Consider the following 17,868-nt stretch of genomic DNA (forward strand, 5'->3'; position numbering starts at 1 on the left):
CGTTTGATTCTCATGATACTGCTACAAGAAAGACAGTAGGATTATACCCATTTTGCAGTTGCATAAATGAGGCATGGAGAATGGAAATGAGTTGCTTAAGATTCCAAATATTCCAAATATTCTGCTGTTTCCACTGCCCATTTAAAAAGCAAAGTCGGTTAAGTGTCCCAACTCCTGATTTTGGCTCAGATCACGATCTCACAGTTCATGAGTTTGAGCCCTACATTGGGCCTGTGAGGACAACGCGGGGCCTGCTTGGGATTCTCTCTCTCTCTCCTTCTCTCTCTCTCTCCCTCTGCCACTCCCCCACTCAAGCTTTCATGCATTCTCTCTCAAAATAAATAAATACACCTAAAAAATTTTTTTAATTAAAAAAAAAAAAACCATGGTCTAGTTGTTATGAGTCACGATTTAGCACTCAGCAGGGAATGGCCTGTTCAGAAAACACATGTCTATGTATGTATGCATGTATGTGTGCATGGAAGTCATTCGGGAGTGAAAATACACACGTTAAGTTTATGGCAAAGGATGGAGTCTCAGATGATGATTGATACAATAAACACACAAACGTAAGGACAAAAAAGGTCATTTAAACCCACAGAAAAGATACACTGACCTGTGTAAGATATGGAATGTCTTTCTGGTCAACTCCGACTTCCTGAATTCACAAACGTAAACATTAAAACCGGGAGAGGCAACAAAGAAAAGTAAGTATCAGACCAATGTGCACACAAAAGAGAAAATACCGCTAGAGCATGAATGCCTTGCTGGGCTAGTGCCTAGTTGATCAAGCAAACCATGTCAAGTTAAAGTATGCCTTATATTCATCCTAAGGATAAACCTATAAAAGAAAAGACTTGCCAGATAGTGAATTTTTGCTCTTCTGGAAAGAGCCAGATTGCATTTTGGGTATTATACACATGTGTTCTCATTTGTCAAGTACTCAGAGATCAGCTGCTATGCATATTGTTGTGGTTTTGGCTTTGGGTTTTGTTTTTTTTTTTTCCTGCTTTGGTTTTCAGAAGTTCAACTAGTTATCCCGCGTGGGTTCTGAATGTCAGGGCAAACGTGGGGGTCACCTCCTATGTTTCCTTCTTCAGCTCATCACTGACCTGTGCTACCTACTGTCCACTGCCTGAAAAGATGTCTATCACGTGAATTTGGCCCAGTGTTGGAGTTGTTTCTGGTGGGAGGATAAGCTTGGTAACACTTATCCTCATGGCTACAAACAAAAATCCTTGAACTACCTAATTTTAGTGTATACTTTTACTGTTTACAAAATAGTTAAAGTTCTACCAACTTCGGTGTGTGTGCGTGTGCGTGTGCGTGTGTAGTGGGGAGGGGGGGTCCCATTATACCAGATACTAAACTGATACAGAAACCAGCAGAAAAGCCGTGGATAGAAACAGATTTCTGTACCTCTGCTACTTTCAGGAACTCTGCCAACCTGGTTGTTCTTGCAAGGAACTTGGTGCAAATATCCAAGCTTTCCTTGCACTGGCTTTTCCTCATATCAAAATACTTGTCTAAAAACGAAAAACAAATTTATCACGAAAGAGCCGATATCACAGCCAATTTCCAGTTACACTCCACTCTGATCATTCTTTCTTAAGCTGAATCTGTATATGATTTTAACTTGTTCAAAAACAATTCTAGTTTTAACCCAGTTATTTTCTGTCTTGGCCAGCAGCAACACTGGTCGATCCGTATAAGCAACAGATTTTTATGAAGTAAGTACCACATGCCAAACACTAATGCTGGGAAGACACAGATAGTTTAGTTTAATTTCTCTAACTTTCAGTCTGTAATATTATTTACTAACATCACAATCGGAAGCTTTCTGAGGGAAGGGGCTGTGTTTCCTATTCTTTTATAACTGTACAAATGTACTAGATACTTCTTCACTGTAAGAAAAATCTCAAATTCTCATCAATGAAACTTGGAGAACACTTCGTATGAAATAGATCATTCATTAGGACTAAATTAGGGCAGAAACTTCTTGGAAAGCATAAGAAGTATATGCTTGTATATAATAATAACACTTGTTATAGGCTATATCTTCCTAGTAAAGTCAAAATGATGTGATATGACCTTGGTGGAGTGGGCCTTAATGTGTAATGTATAAATATGGCAATCCATGTTGATTCCCTGGTAAATTTCCCAGAAATATCAATTAGCACTTATATAACAACTATAAAGTTCTGTGGCTAATTAGTCAAGTAATTTTTATCCAAAAAAAGCAATATAATGTCTCATTATTTAAAACTATATATGACCTTGAAAGGATCTTCTATTTTGAATCTAAAACAAATATGAGTCTAAATGTAGACATAAAAGGTTTTTAACAGTTTATATATTTTTAAGCAATGTTTATTCCTTAGCCTACCTAGCAGATTAAGGATCCCCTCATTATAGGCTGCAAAGAGGCGAAGAGAATCCTTAAAGAGAAGCATGAAAGCAGCATGGATTATACCATTCGTTAACTGGTTAGGATTTGCCTGGAAATTAAACCAAAGACGAATCAGTTACCACCACAGTTTAAAATAATTCCTTCTCCCACCTACTGGTAAACAATGCCATTTACCAATATGTTCAAAAAGGATTTATAAAGCTCTTACATTAAAATTAAGAAGAGCGTCAAACTGAATTTGAATAACTGGAAGAGTGTTTAGCAGCTGTTTTGTATCCATAGTTCTCATCATACCATCCATCCTGTAAAAGAGAAGAGAGATTCATAGTATCAATAATTAAGAGTTTGAGAAGCACAGTGACATCAGCATCTCAAAATAAAGCTGTGTTTTTAGCCAACTACATATCAGAACACTTACGTATTTCAGTATTTCTTGCTTACAAACAAATGATATTTACTGACCCTCTCCTGGCTTTGGTGATGTCAGATGTGATCAGTCTACATGCGAGTGACTTCTCATTCAAGTACCTGCTATATCGCCTGATGAAGGTTGACATAGCATAGCCTAAAAATGAAATATTTTATTATTTCCAGTGTAATCAACATTAACCATTTACAATGTATGTCAACAAATGCCGAGACTTCTCATTCCACATTCATCCATATACCTCTATGATGTCTTTGAAGCACAAAAGCTAGAATGGACCTTATTAATGATCTAGTCCAATATTCCTCACACTTTCTGATAAAGGTTATTTCTTATTTCCTCAAAGCCTTGAAATCACCTCAGGATGTAGTGTTGATAGTGACATTCCTGAATCGAGGAAGTAATTGAACTTTATCAGGTTTTTTTTTTTTTTTTCACATTTCTACACACATTTCTACACATTTCTACACAATATTGGAAATTCTTAGCATTTTCCTGAAACTCCCCATCCCATTGTCACCATCTGTCCCCAGCCCTGCCCATGTTTTAACCAGGCATAGTTTTCAAAACAGAGCTCCCCCCATCTTGCCACATGGAAATATTTCCATCAAAAAATCATCTTACCTTCTAGCGCGCTTTTATCCAGGAAGTTGTGCAAAGTGAACAAAGAGCTTCTAGATGCAAGATGCTGGATAAAACGCTGTCAAATGTACCAAATTATAAAATTAGCTTCTGTCCACAAGTAGAGCTCTTTAACGAGTTTATCATTGTGAATGCATCTTTAACACAATTCTATCACATAGCTTCTATCTATTTCAGGAGCACTGATTAAGGTGAACGTGATCACATCCTGGGCTGCGCAGCATAAGAATATGCAGTGTTGCCAACTCTCCCAACGAAACAAGGGCTTAGACGTTGCAGCTCATGTGAATACACACTCTTTTCCACCAGGACTTTCTATCTAGCCATTCCCTCCTTTCTGATTTTGAGAAGTTTTACTTAATTCCAGAATTATTTTAATAGTGAATATTAAACTTTTTAATAACTTAATTTTCAGAAAAATATAATCTGATACATCTGTGTACCTCACTACCCAGAGACGATAACTGCTAACTTTTTCACAGAACTGCCTCAAGTCTATTTCAAAAATAAGAAGAAAGTATATTATAAAGTAAAAAGTGCCCTTTGCCCATCCCCAAGTTCCATTTCCTTTTCCTCCCTGGAAGTAACGAGTATCATAGTTTTAATCTTTATAGTCTATTTTCTTTATAATTTCAGATATATTTGTCCCAAGGGTAAATATTAAGTATTTTGAAACTTGCATAAATAATATTATATTTAAATATCATTCTGCAACCTACTTCCTCTCTGAGCATGGTTTTTCAGATCTAGCCTTGTTGGTATACATCCACTTAATTTTATAAACACCTCATTTTAGTTATCTGTGCCGTACTGATAGAAATTTACCTAATTTCTACTTTTCAATTATTATAAATATGCTACAAAAAGTGGATTTGCTGGGTCACTGGACTTGGCATTTTCAATTTTACTAAACACGTCTCAATGCTCTCCTCCCCACAGTCACAAACTCTAGCAACTAATATTTATATATCATCCACTGATACTGTCACACGTTTAAAATGTTGCTTATCTGAGCATGTTCTCAGATGGTCATCAGCCATTCTGGTTTCCTTTTCTATGAACCCTCTGTTCATTTGTCTTGGGAACTATTCCACTGTAGTGCCTTTTTCTTACTGATAATGCATTCTGAATATTAATCTTTTGTCTGTAATGTATATGTTGGAAATACCTGATTCCAACTTTATGGCATCTTCCCTGCTCAAATGTCATAAACATATTCTCCCACATTTTCTTTAATTTTAAATGTTAGTTTTTTGCATGCATAGACATTTCATTCATGTGGAATGTATTTTCGTATATTAGGGTAAGATAGAGATCTCGTTCTATTTTTTCCATAGGTTGTTATTTCTACCAAAAGGCTTTATTTTAAATTCTATACTTTCCCCCACATTTTTAGTGCCACCAAGCTCTGATAGAAGTATACGGTTCTACTTCCAAGCTCTTTATTATGTTCCATGTAGATATGTTCCTTTTTTATCAGTGCCACACTGTATAATTAGTCACTTTGTAGTGTTTCAAGATCCAGTCAATCTGTAAATCCTAACTTTTTAACGCAAAGCTTACTGAGACAAAATGTTAAAGTAGAATAAGTAATTCCACGTTAAAGAACATGTCAGTTCTGTAAAATACCAAGAGTGTTTGTATGTGGGGAGAGGTGGACCGGCGTTGCAAAGTAAAAGATAGCAAGCCTTGACAAACCAAGAATATTTTGCCATTGGGTACTGACAGTCCTTTGAGCCAACAGGAAGGAAAGGATTACCCACTGAATATACAGCACGCTCACCTCATTTCCATGAACCATGAGGTGATGCACAGTGACCAGGGCTGTAAACACTACCACCCAGCTGCTGCTCCTGGCCTTCTCAGAAAGAACATCAGCCAGATGTTCAACACTCATATTTGTTTCGTTTACGTATTGTATTAGATCTGAATTAAGAGACAGTGACAAGCATTAAAACACGGACTGAGAAATCACTTTTGAAACCAAAATTGGTAACTTTGACTTAAATACAGATGCAATCGAATCTCAGAAATCACAACGGGAATAATCCAAAACATTTTCTTCATTACAGGTATTACAATTTGTACTGATACGTGTTACGTGATAGTTAATGCCTGTCTGCTCTCTTGTTCTGTATACTTGATGAGGGTAGGGACTGTGTCCATTTTGGTCACCAGATCTTCCCAAGACCCAGCACAGTAGTTGGCATACAATGGGTTATGGTAAATACCCGTTAAGTGAATGAATAGGACTCAAGAAGGTAACATACCTGATGTCATACAGGCAGTCAAGTGGCAGGGCTGGTATTTGCAATCACATTTGTTTGACCAAGATGCTACTACATCATACTGCCTTTTTTGAGAAAAGCGACATTATGTGAAGGTTCAGTCAGGAGCTCTCCTTGTAGTGTCACCCCGTGTTAACCCTCTTGTTTGCATGCTATAACCTTTTACTGCTCGTTCTCTTTAAAGAAATTTTTAAAGTAAACTCTACCTCCAACATGGGCCTCAAACTCACGACCCCGAGATCAAGAGTCACATGCTCCACCGAGTGAGCAAGCCAGGTGCCCTTATTTCTTGTTCTCGAGTCCACTTCCACATAGCTTTATCCCTACTTTACTAAAACAGCCTCCCAATTTCCTGCTCTGGGTTGTAAGCATTCATACAACCCCTCAAAAGCTAGTTTTCATCACTTCATTTTTCCATTCAGCAACAGGCAAAGATTCCCTACTTTCTGTCAGTTCAAAATCATCTTTGGGGGCGCCTGAGTAACTCAGTCGGTTAGGAGTCTGACTCTTAATCTCAGATCAGGTCATGATCTCATGGTTTGTGGGATCAGGCCCCGCATTGGGTTCTGTGCTGAAAGCATGGATCCTGCTTCGGATTCTGCCTCTCTGCCCTTCCCCTGCTGGTTATCTCTGTGTCTCTCTCTGTTTCTCTCTCTCAAAATAAATAAACTTAAAATCCTCTTTCATTTCAAAACTGTCTATAAACTATCATTATAAAACAATTTCATCTCTAGCACTTAATCATTAAGCAGCACGTTAACAGGCATAGCACCAGGATCCATACTGAGGAGGGTGCTTAACAAATATGCTAGGTGAGCAACAGGCTGACCTTAATTGCAGACCCAGCCAGATTCATTTATTCAAGAATATACACTACATTCCAGTGGCTATGCCATGTTTAAGGTTATGAAGAATGAGCTTCTCTCACATTGTTTTCTAAGTCTGCTCCATTCCTCTTTCTGTGAAGTTTCCTCTGCAAGGTTTTTGTTTCTTCTTCCCCATGATTTCAGCCTTTGGACTGAACCTTCGGGATATCATGGTACTGACTCAAGTGCCCCCTTTGGTTCCATGCATCTTTCACATAGATAACCATTATTCATCCTTTAGGTCTTGAGAAGCAAATTTTGGCACACGTGCATCAACATCCAGGGATGTATTATATATTTTGCTCCAGAATCTCCTATGGGGCCTGCCCAGAACACTATTAAGCGTGTGTGTGTGAGTGTGTGTGTGTGTGTGTGTACATATAAATAATCCGTTTCACTTAGTGAAGTGTCAGTTGCTGTAATACATGCAGATTGTCATGATGGTAAGTTAAAAATTCAGAAAGCAAATACATACTAAGTCAATGGAGAGTTTTTAAGCAAAACAGCAAAATAAAGAGGTGATCAAAAGAGTGAGCTGGCTATGACGTTCTCAAAAGCAGCGGGATTTATGTATACTCGCAATAGCATGCATTGTTTATGAAGTCAGTGCTCAATGTGAACTCAAACAGTAGCGGGTAGGGCTAGCCTGGGAGTCTATTCTGTCTCTAAGCAACAGATTCTGTCACCTGGAAACATTCATGGGAGCACAAAAAATGTTGCAGTGGACATTGTAAAGCCTATCCATTGACCTTGGGTCAGGACTGTTCACGGGATGATCTGCCCTGCAAACTTTCCCTCCTTCATTTCAGAAGCCTTTGCTGAAAGTAATGATTTATAAGGGGGCCTGGGCGGACTTTGGAAGTGAGACCCTTTGCCTAAGCCTGGCTTTTATTATGCCACCGCTTCGAGTGTCCTAAGTTATTGGGGTAGCTTGTAAATAGTTCAGAGTTTGGAGTTAAAAAGGCCAGTGGCTCCCTTCTAGGCTCACTCCGAGATGACTAGGGGTGAGAATTCCATCTCCTCCCGAACCTCCCGCAGGAAAAGGGGGCTGGTAGGAGGGGAGTGGGGTGCCCATGACGTTAGAGGCACCTGGGCCTCCGGGCCGTCTGCGCCAGGACTGCAACTCACCTGCCAGGTGTTTCGGCTCGGGTTCTGTGGGCTCGTCGGTGGTAGCCCTGAGGGCAGCCTTGGACGCAAAAGACCCCATGGTGCGTCACGGACCGCCGGCCACGAGGGTGACGGGTGCGGTGCCCGGTCCCTCCTCTTCCGGGCCAGCGGACTGAGCCAGGACCGGCACTGCAAGCAAAGGGCGGAGCACCTGAGGTGACGGAAGAAAGGCCCGGCTGTGCGGCCAGCCTTCGCTTGGCAACCTTTTCTCTTTGCAGCCTGACGCACACCTGCAGCATCGTGAGGTGGGGTTTGAAGCTGCGAGGCACCGGTCACATGACAATACTTTGGAAACCCTTGATGTGGCATTCTTAGGGAGGCTCCAGTCACATATTATGGAGGCTGCTTCCCACTGAGGACATGTCCTCCGCCCCTTCGCCCAGCATCAGACATATAAGTCCGTAGGGTTGTTCGTACTGTCCCTTCGTTACACCTTTTAAATGTACGGAATCCGTACATTTAAATATAAGGCCACTGTCGTGCCTTATATTGGTAAGTCTTCTCTGTTCTTTTTCTTCATGGTTCTGGGCAGAGAGCTATCAACTTTCATGATCTCGAAGACCCAACTTGTGGTAGGGTAGATAACTTATTTGAGATTCCTCTTTATAATATTAGCATTTAGGCTTAAGTACTGCCTTTCTTCTCAAAGAACATATTTCTTATTTCAATCTTTTAAACTTTGTTGAGATTTGATTTATGAAACAGAATATGCTCTCCCAAGATCAGTGTTCTCTATACTCTCGGAAAGATGCATATTTTTCTACTATTGGGTGCAATGTTCCAATCAAATGTGTAACAGAGTTCCTGATATTGTATCACAAGTGATTGGAGCCATCTCCTTCCCTGACCATGCTTCGAATGGGAGACTTTCTCTTCATGTCTCTTCAAGTTCAATAACCTTTTCTTCTTTCTTCTGCATTCTAATCTTCTGCTAATCTCATCCAGGACAGGCTGCATTTCGAATATTGTATTTTTCATCCCTGGAAATTCCATTTGGTTCTTTTTGTATCATCCATTGCTCTCCTCATTAGGATCACATTGTCCTTTAAACCCTTGAGGATATTCATAAGAGTTATATTGGTTATTTTAAGATGCTTGTCTGCTAATTCTTTCATCTTTCATGATTCTAGCTGTTTCTGTTGACTTTTTTTTCTTGTGCATGAGTCACATTTTTCTGCTTCTCCCTATGCCTAGCAATTTTGCATGAATGCTAGACATTGTTACTTTTACTTTGTTGAGTCCTCTATTTTGATGTATTCCATTAAAGAATGTTGAGGTTTGTTTAGATAGGCATGTACGATACTTTGATATCACATACTTTCAGGTCATGTTTTCTTAAACAGCTTTATTGATACTTAATTCACACATTGTACAATTCACCGATTTAATCTGCAATTCCGTAGCTTCTAGTATATTCAGAGTTGTACAACCATCACCAAGATCAAGTTACATCTTTACCACCTTCAAAAGAAACCCCAGACTCATTAGCTGTCATTCCCCATTTCCCCCTAAACTTCACATCCCTAGGCAACTACTCTTCTACTTTATGACTCTAAAGATTTTCTGGACATTTCATATAAGTGAAACCATTCAGTATGTGGGCCTTCAGCAGTGCTTTCTTTCACTTAATATATTCCAGGTTCATTCATCTTGTAGCATGTATCAGTACTTCATTCTTTTTATGGCCAAATAATATTCCACTGCATGGATATACTACAATTTATGTATTCATTCATTGATGGATATTTGGGCTGTTTCCCTATTGAACTATTGTGAATACTGCTTCCTTTACAAGTTTTTGTTTCAATACCTGTTTTCAGTTGTTTGGGGTATATACCTAGGAGTCATACAGTCATATGACTTTAACGATCAATCGGTCATGTGTTAATTCTGTGTTGAACTTTTTGTGAGAAATTGCCAAACTATTTTCCACAGTGGCTGAACCATTTCACAACCCCATGAGCAATGTATGAGGGCTCTAATTTCTCCCCATTTGTTTGATTTCAGCCATCCTACTGTGTGGGAAGTGGTAACTCTTTCAGGTTTCATTTGCATTTCCCTGATGACTAATGATTTAGAGGATTTCTGTCATGTACTTTACCGGGAATTTGTGTATCTCCTTTGGGGAAATGTCTATTCAGATCCTTTTCCCATTTTTAAATTGAGTTATTTATCTTTTTTAAGTTTTATTGAGGTCTGATTAACAAATAAAAATTATGTATATATTTAGGTTGTACAATGTCATGTTTTCTTTTAAGGTGTATAACATGAGGATTTATTTGTTACATTTATATTATTCCTAAGAGTTTATTATAAACTAGTTTCACAGGCCACAAAGAAGTAAAAGGACTAGTACAGCCTTACAGGAAACAGGCAGGGGGTTGAGGAGGGCCAGTATGGGTCTAGGGCCTTGGTGGGTGCATTCTGGGGGGAGAGGGCCCGGAAAGGGAAACCAGACAGTCCCGTGAGACTCAGAGAACGATGGCATAACAAACAGATCTGTGGCAATGTGGCCCTGGAGCACTGGGCCCATGCCTCTGTGGAGCAACTTCCATAACTCTGTGGCCAAGGGTCAAAGAAGGCCTCGAACCCCTGGAAGAAGGGGGCTGCATCCCTGGTGGGAGCATGCCAATGGGAGTTCCTCGCCCAGAAGGGGATCCCCATCGGGGAACCCATGGGAGGCCTCATGACAGGTGGTGGGCCCATCGTGCCTGCAGGGGGTGCCCTCAGCCCATAGGTGTGAAGGACCCCCACAGCCAGGTAGATATTGGGTGAGGGCCCCTCCAGTTCTGACTGTGGCAGGAGCTGCAGCGGCTGCCACAGCGCCTCTTCCTTGCCGGGTCATCACTCGCTGGGATGGCCCTCAGACTGGCCCAGCAAGTCCTACAGGAGTGTAGGGCATCAGAACACCAGTGGGGATTCCTCTGCCCAGAGCTCTCCCTATCCCTGGGTCCCTGGCAGCTCCCGCAAGTGAGAGTCGTGCAACGCCAGTATCTTTGGGCGTAGACCCGTCTACTGTCATTGACACTAGCTTCTCTCCCCAGAGTAGCACCAGACCGAGGACTCACTTCTCTTCTCTTTCTGCTTGTTTTGAGTTCTTTGGCTAGATCTTCCTGAATTCTTCACAGTCACAGAAGATCAATTTCATAAGCTGGCCGAAAGCCTTGAAGTCTTGAACGTGCTAACGAAGATATGGCCATCTTGCGGGATGTACCTCACCCTGTAGTCGGTGTGCTGCGGTTGTGATAGCTCCGATTCCGGCTCAATTCCCTCAGCACAGCCCAGGTCACACCACTGCTCCTGCAAGCGTGGCCATGGATAAAATGGGATCTGGCGAAAGCTACTTTCCATCCTGGCGCTGGGCTCTTGAGTTCCACATGAGGGTTTAATATATGTATGCACCGTGAAATGATTACCACAATCAAGTTACGCATCCATCACCTCACATACTTACAGCTTTTCTGTGTGTATGGTAAGAACACTTAAGATCTACTCTTTCGGCAAATTTCAAGTAGACTATAAAATTTTATCAACTATGGTCACCATGATTAACTAATCTCTCTTATAACTAAGAGAGATTAGATTAACTAATCTCTCTTATAACTGAAAGTTTGTACCCTTTAACCAACTTCTTCCCATTTTCCCCCCTCCTCAGCCCCTAGCAACTGCCATCATTCTACTCTCTGGTTATATGAGTTCAGCGTTTTCAGGTTCCACATATAAATGAGATCATGCATTAGTTGGATTTCTGTGTATGGCTTATTTCGCTTAGCGTAATGTTCTCCAGGTTCATCCATTTTGTCACAAATGGCATCATTTCCTTCTTTCTTATGGCTAACTAATATTCCATTGTATATACACCACATTTTCTTGATCGATTCATCCATCAATAGACACTTAGATTGTTTCCACATCTTGGCTATTAGTAATAATGCTGCAATAAACATGGGAATGCATACATCTCTTTGAGATCCTGATTGCATTTTCTATGGATATATACCCAAAAGTGGGATTGCTGCTGAATCATTCAGTAGTCTATTCTTAATTTTTTGAAGAATCTCCATACTGTTTTCCATAATGGCTATACCAATTTATATTCCCATTAACAGTGTGCAGGTGTTCTCTTTTATCCACACCCTCACCAATACTTGTTATCTCTTGTCTTTTTAAGATTTTTTTAAGTTTAAATGCTACACCCAGCACCCAACGTGGGGCTCAAATTCATGACCCCAAGACCAAGAGTCACATGCTCCACCAACTGAGCCAGCCAGGTGCCCCATCTCTTGTCTTTTTACCTCACAAGTGTGAGGTGATATTTTGTGGTTTTGGTTTGCATTGTCTGGCTTTTCATACACATGTTGACAATTGTATGTCTTCTCTGGAAAAATATTCATTCAAGTCCTTTGCCCATTTTTTAATGCTTTTATTTTGTTTATTTTTTTAAATTTACTTATTTATTTTTTAATTTACATCCAAGTTAGCATATAGTGCTATAATGATTTTAGGAGTAGATGCCAATGATTCATCCCGTATGTATAACACCCAGTGCTCATCCCAACAAGTGTCTTCCTTAATGCTCCTTGCCCATTTAGCCCATCCCCCCACCAAACCTCCTCCAGCAACCCTCAGTTTGTTCTCTGTATTTAAGAGTCTCTTATGGTTTGCCCCCCCTCCCTGTTTTTATATTATTTTGGCTTCCCTTCCCTTATGTTCATCTGTTTTGTATCTTAAATTCCTCATATGAGTGCAGGCGGATGATATTTGTCTTTGACTGGCTTAATTTCCCTTAGCATAATACCCTCTAGGTCCATCCGTGTAATTCCAAATGGCAAGATTTCATTCTTTTTGACTGCCGGGTAATACTCCAATGTATATACATACCGCATCTTCTTTATCCATTCATCCATCGATGGACATTTGTCCTTTGCCCATTTTTTAACAGATTATTTGTTTTTGTTTTGTTTTGTTTGCTACTGTTTTATTAGTTCCTTATATATTTTGGATACTAACTTCTTATCAGATATATGATTTGCAAATATTTTCTTACATTCTATTGGTTGAATTTTCATTTTGATGGTTTCCACTGCTGTACAGAAGCTTTTTAGCTTGATATAGTCCCACTTGTTTATTTTTGCTTTTTTTTTCTGTGCTTTTGGTATCATATCCAACAAATCATTACCAAGACCAATGTAAAGGAACTTTTTCCCTGTGTTTTATTTTAGGAGTTTCAGGTCTTATTTTTAAGTCTTTACTCCATTTCAACTTAATTTCTTTTTTTAATGGTTACTTTTTGAGAGAGAGAGAGCACGTGCATGTGCATGTGCATGAGTGGGGGAGGGGCAGAGAGGGAGAAAGAGAATCTGAAGACTTCACACTCAGCGAAAAGTCCGATGTGGGGCTCCACCTCACAACTGTGAGATCATGACCTGAGCCGTAATCAGGAGTCGGACACTCAACAGAGTGAGCTCTCCAGGCGCTCCTCCATTTCAAGTTAGTTTCTGTGTATTGTGCAATATAAGGGTCTATTTTCACTCTTTAGCTTATGTATATCCAGTTTTCCCAACACCATTTATTTAAAAGCCTATCATTTCCCAATTGTGTATTTTTGGTGTCCTTGTCAAAGATTAGTTGACCATGTATGTACAGGTTTACTCCTGTGTTCTTTATTCTATTCTATTGGTCTATGTGTCTGTTTTTATGCCAGTACCATAGTGTTTTGATTGCTACAGTTTTGTAATATCATTTGAGCAAAGCCTCCAGCTTTGTTCTTCTTGCTCAGGACTGCTTTGGCAATCCCAAATAGGGAATCTTTTGTGGTTCCTTAGGAGTTTTAGGATTTTTTTTTTCTTTTTTTGTGTGAAAAATGCTATAAGAATTTTGATAGGGATTGCATTGAATCTGTAGATCACTTTAGGTCGTACGGACATTTTAATGATATCAATTCTTCCAGTCTGTGAACACAGGATATGTTTCCATTTATTTGTATCTTCTTCAAATTCTTTGATCAGTGTCTTGCCATTTTCAGTGTACAGATCTTTCACTTCCTTGGTTAAATTTATTCCTAAATATTTTTTGATGCTATTATATATGGGAACATTTTTAATTTTCTTTCGGATAGTTCATTGCTAATATATAGAAACACAACTTATTTTGTATGTTGGTTTTGTATCCTGCAACTTTACAGAATTTGTTTATTTAAAAATTTTTTTGGTGAAGTCTTTAGGTTTTTCTACATATAAGACCATGTCATCTGCAAACAGAGTTAATTTGACTTCTTTTTTTACAATTTGGATGCCTTTCTTTTTCTTGACTAATTGCTCTCTCTGGGACTACCAGTGTTATCTTAAATAAAAGTGGTGAAGGTGGGCACCCTTCTTTTATTTCTGATCTTTGAGAAAAAGCTTTAAGCTTTTCACCACTGAGGATGATGTTAGATATGGGCTTGTAGAATATGGCTTTTATTATGTTGAGTTACATTTCTTCCATGCTAATTGTTGAGTTTTTATCATGAAAATATGTTGGATTTTGCAAAATGCTTTTAATGCACTTATTGAGGTGATCATATGATTTGTGTCCTTCATTTTGTTAATGTGGAATATCACAGTGGTTGGTTTGTGGATGTTAAACCATCCTTGCATCCCTGGGATATATCCCGTTTGATCATGGTATATGATCCTTTTATGGTGCTGTTGAATTTGATTTGCTGGTATTTTGTTGAGAATTTTTACATCTTTTTCATCAGGGATATTGGCCTATAATTTCCTTTTATTGTGTGTTCTTATCTGGCTTTGGTATGAAGGTAATCCTGGCCTTATTAAATGAATTTGGATGTGGTCCCTCGTCTTCAATTTTTTGGAAAAGTTTGAGAAGGACTGGTACAAATTCTTCATTAAATGTTTTGTAGAATTCACCCATGCACAGTTTTAAGCCATTTGGGTGGGGGGTGGGGCGCACAACTGTAGCAGCCCAGTACTGGAAGCTATCATTAGATGACTGAGGCTCGGTCCCAGTGCCGTACAGACATAAGGCAGGGAATTTGGTTTGTAAATGTGTTGATTCCCTGGAAAGGTACTTCCCATTGAAAGAAAATGTTTAATTTTGAGTTTGGGAGGGGGTGAGAGACCCAGCCTGGCCTTAAGTGAGCTGATCCATCTTTGGACTAGGCCCAGGCATCTTCAGGAACCTCAGTGTACCAAAGGCCTCAAGGAAAGGGAAGCAGTACTAACGAAAAAGAGCTTGGAGAAACAGGAGTGCTTCAGGCTGTAGATCTCGTGCTGAGTAGCTTCCCTAATGGCTCCTGTTTCTATCAGCTCCTCCATCAAGACAGTGATCTCCCATTTCTCTTGCCCTGGCGTCCTACACTGCTTCCGTTTTTCCACACCACTGTGGGCACTCACCCCACCACCGCCGTTCTGATTGTGGAACCTCCCTCACAACCTGAAGAGGTGTGAAACATTCTCAAAACACCTAGTCCCATGGCACATTCGGCAGTACCAGCCAGAAACACAGAGTATCAAGAAGGTCCATCAACTAAAACAGAATAGGAATTAGCTTCAAGGACCTCAGTGGTGTGACCACAGTCAGCTGACTGCACTGAAATAACAACACTGTAACCCATAAAGGCCTTCCCAGTGGCCCAAGAACGGATCAAAAGTCTGATGCTTTACCATAGAACAAATGGGCCGGTTTTTGGCAGGAGTTCCAGGGTTGGTTTGTTGTGTTTTTTTTTTTTCTTTTAAATCAGGATCATAAAGTTCTTTACCTTGTGAAACACAGCTGTTTTTCTCGGACTGACAGGAAGACTAAAGACTGCGAATTCACCCCACTGTTTCCAGAAATGCTCCCTAACAGGCAGGCATCTGGAGTTTGTTGGGGCCACCGTCGTTGAGATTGAGACTTCCAACTTGCCACAGCCAAGACATTATTTCTACCGCTTTATAGATGTGTATAGTTTAGACATATATAGTTTAGACATATTTCAACACCAATTACACATTTTTACAATATGTAAAATTAACTCACCCAAGCCTCGTTCCCATCACAAAGTTACTTTAAAGTTTTTTTTTTTCTCTTCACTGCAAGTTTTACCCAAACTCTAAGAACAATGTTTTTCTTTTTTGTTGGTGTTGAAACAAGAAGAGATACTACATCGTATCTCCCCAGCTGGGAGCTTCCAGTGCAGGGTGGAGAGGAAGAGGCCAGCCTGCAGGGTTGTCTGGAGCTGCAGGGAAGTGTCTTCTCTTTTTTTCATGTTTTGTAAACAGCTTTATTGAGACATAGTTTGCGGACCATACAAACCACTGAAAGTGATCAATTCAGTGGTTTTTAATATAGTCACAGGGTTGTGCCACTGCCATAATTAACTTTAGAGTATTTTTGTTACCTCAAAAAGAAAGCCAATACCTTTAGCTCTCACCCCTCTGTTCTCCCTCCCTCCAGTTTCTGGCAGCCGCTAATCTGCTGTCTCTACAGATTTCCCGATTGTGGACATTGCAGAGGAACAGAATCATAAAATATGTATCCTTTTGTGCATGCCTTCTTTTATTTAGCATCCTATGCAAAGTTCTTTACATATTCTGGATGCTTTCTTATTTATATCATTTGCAAATATTTTTTCTCCCACTCTCTGGGTTTTTTCACTCATATTTAGACCTCATATTTAGGTCTCCGATACATTTACACTCGGTATTTGAATATGGTGTGGGGTAGGTGTCCACCTTCATTCTATTGCATGTGTTTAACAGCTGTTAAAAAGATTATTCTTTCCCCCCATTCAGTAGTCTTGGCATCCTTCTTGACGATAAGTTGACCACAGATGTGTAGGTTTACTTCTGGACACCGGTTCTACTCCAGTGATCTGTACATCTATCCTTGCGACACTACCAAGCTGTCTTGATTGTCATTGCTTCCTATGAGTTAGTGTGCTCCTTCTTCGTTCCTCTTTTTCAAGATTGTTCTGGCTATTCGCTGAGTCTACAAATTGGCTTTCACCACAATCTCTACCACTCGTACAAGTGCCCTTAGGCTTCAACTTTTCCACATTCTGTCACAAATAGAGTCGGTTCCTCTGGGAAGAGATTAGGAGTGTCTGTTTTACGGACTGCCTCTCCCCCCTAGGCAAAATCTCTGAGCCAGGGCTCTGCGGCTGAGGATAGGGGCAAGGGCAAGCTTCTCTCTGAATGACACCTCTGCTCTAGGAGTTAAAAGGTCATTTTGGGGGTGGGGGTTGCAGTAGCCTGAGATCCTTTCAGCTTGCCTTTCCAGGCACGGAACCACGACCTCATGAGCTAGGGCAAGGGTGATCAGGGACCCAGTACTCTCAGCGCACCATGCCCAAATTAGAGCCTCCATCCAATGAGTGGGGGCTGAATGGGAGAAAGGAGCCCTCGCCTCTCAACTACACTTACCTGGGGCTTACTCTCAGCAACAGAAAGTGGGGAGCAGGATGAGAAACACTGAAGTCCTGGTCCTCCTGGGAGGAAAGCCCTCCAACTGGGAGTTGGGAGGAAGGGAACCCCGTGTTCTTGGCTGCACCAGTCTGAAGTGGAGTCTTCTTGCTGAGCTGGGAGAGGGGAAGGAGGCAGCTGGTCTCAGTTCAAAAATTAGAGATTCTTAACACATTTTTGTAGATTTTCTTGAATAGACATTTCTTGACTTGTTTACCCTTAGGACCATTTCCAGACACTTTAATTTTTTCAAAGGGGCGCCTGGGTGGCTCAGCCAGTTAAGCGTCTGACTTTGGCTCAGGTCATGATCTCGCAGTTTTTGAGTTCGAGCCCCACCTCGGCCTCCCTGCTGACAGCTCAGAGCCTGGAGCCTGCTTCAGATTCTGTGTCTCCCCCTCTCTCTACTCCTCCCCTGCTCACGTTCTGTCTCTTTCAAAAATAAACATTAAAAAAAATAAAAATAAAATAATTTTCACCGGTTTCACTGGGGAGTGAATCTGTAGACCTCCTCACACTGTCATGGTGGAAGTTTATGGAGGTTTCAAAGCAGCTTCAAGTAGGGTAAAGGAGGGAGGGATTTGGGGAGGTTGCAAAACTACCAATACCACTTTGAATTCACTTT

At 40.5% G+C, this 17,868-nt stretch overlaps 2 protein-coding genes and 1 pseudogene across 2 annotated transcripts in view; all 3 read right to left on the reverse strand.

Moving 5' to 3' along the window:
* The window catches only part of LOC109260885 (phosphatidylinositol-binding clathrin assembly protein-like), a 45,066-nt gene extending 40,131 nt beyond the window's left edge, over positions 1-4,935 (reverse strand). Inside the window, exons 1-7 of the mRNA XM_019439373.2 lie at positions 4,858-4,935; positions 3,462-3,537; positions 2,873-2,975; positions 2,619-2,712; positions 2,387-2,498; positions 1,420-1,526; positions 617-658 (exon numbers count right to left, since the gene is read on the reverse strand). Of these exons, the coding sequence (XP_019294918.2) occupies positions 617-658; positions 1,420-1,526; positions 2,387-2,498; positions 2,619-2,712; positions 2,873-2,975; positions 3,462-3,537; positions 4,858-4,935 (612 nt within the window). The remainder of the gene's footprint in view (positions 1-616; positions 659-1,419; positions 1,527-2,386; positions 2,499-2,618; positions 2,713-2,872; positions 2,976-3,461; positions 3,538-4,857) is intronic.
* Positions 4,936-5,091: 156 nt separating this feature from the next.
* LOC109260873 (clathrin coat assembly protein AP180-like) lies at positions 5,092-8,002 on the reverse strand. Its single transcript, XM_019439352.2, has 2 exons — positions 7,762-8,002; positions 5,092-5,405 (listed from the first exon to the last, which is right to left on the reverse strand). The coding sequence occupies exons 1-2, from the start codon at positions 7,838-7,840 to the stop codon at positions 5,092-5,094; spliced, it is 393 nt and encodes a 130-aa protein (XP_019294897.2). The 5' UTR covers positions 7,841-8,002.
* Positions 8,003-10,372: 2,370 nt separating this feature from the next.
* Positions 10,373-11,343, reverse strand: LOC109260875 (small nuclear ribonucleoprotein-associated protein B-like; annotated as a pseudogene).
* Between the last annotated feature and the right edge of the window lie 6,525 nt (positions 11,344-17,868).

Source organism: Panthera pardus, unplaced genomic scaffold, assembly GCF_024362965.1.
Source record: "Panthera pardus isolate Hobbes unplaced genomic scaffold, ASM2436296v1 HiC_scaffold_27, whole genome shotgun sequence".
Classification (NCBI taxonomy): Eukaryota; Metazoa; Chordata; class Mammalia; order Carnivora; family Felidae; genus Panthera; species Panthera pardus.

Excerpts from the sequence above, each read along its gene's own strand:
- LOC109260873 (XM_019439352.2), bottom strand. The coding sequence starts at position 7,840 with ATGGGGTCTTTTGCGTCCAAGGCTGCCCTCAGGGCTACCACCGACGAG. Across the intron at positions 5,406-7,761 it reads CGAGCCGAAACACCTGGCAG|ATCTAATACAATACGTAAAC; the intron begins GTGAGTTGCAGT and ends CTCTTAATTCAG.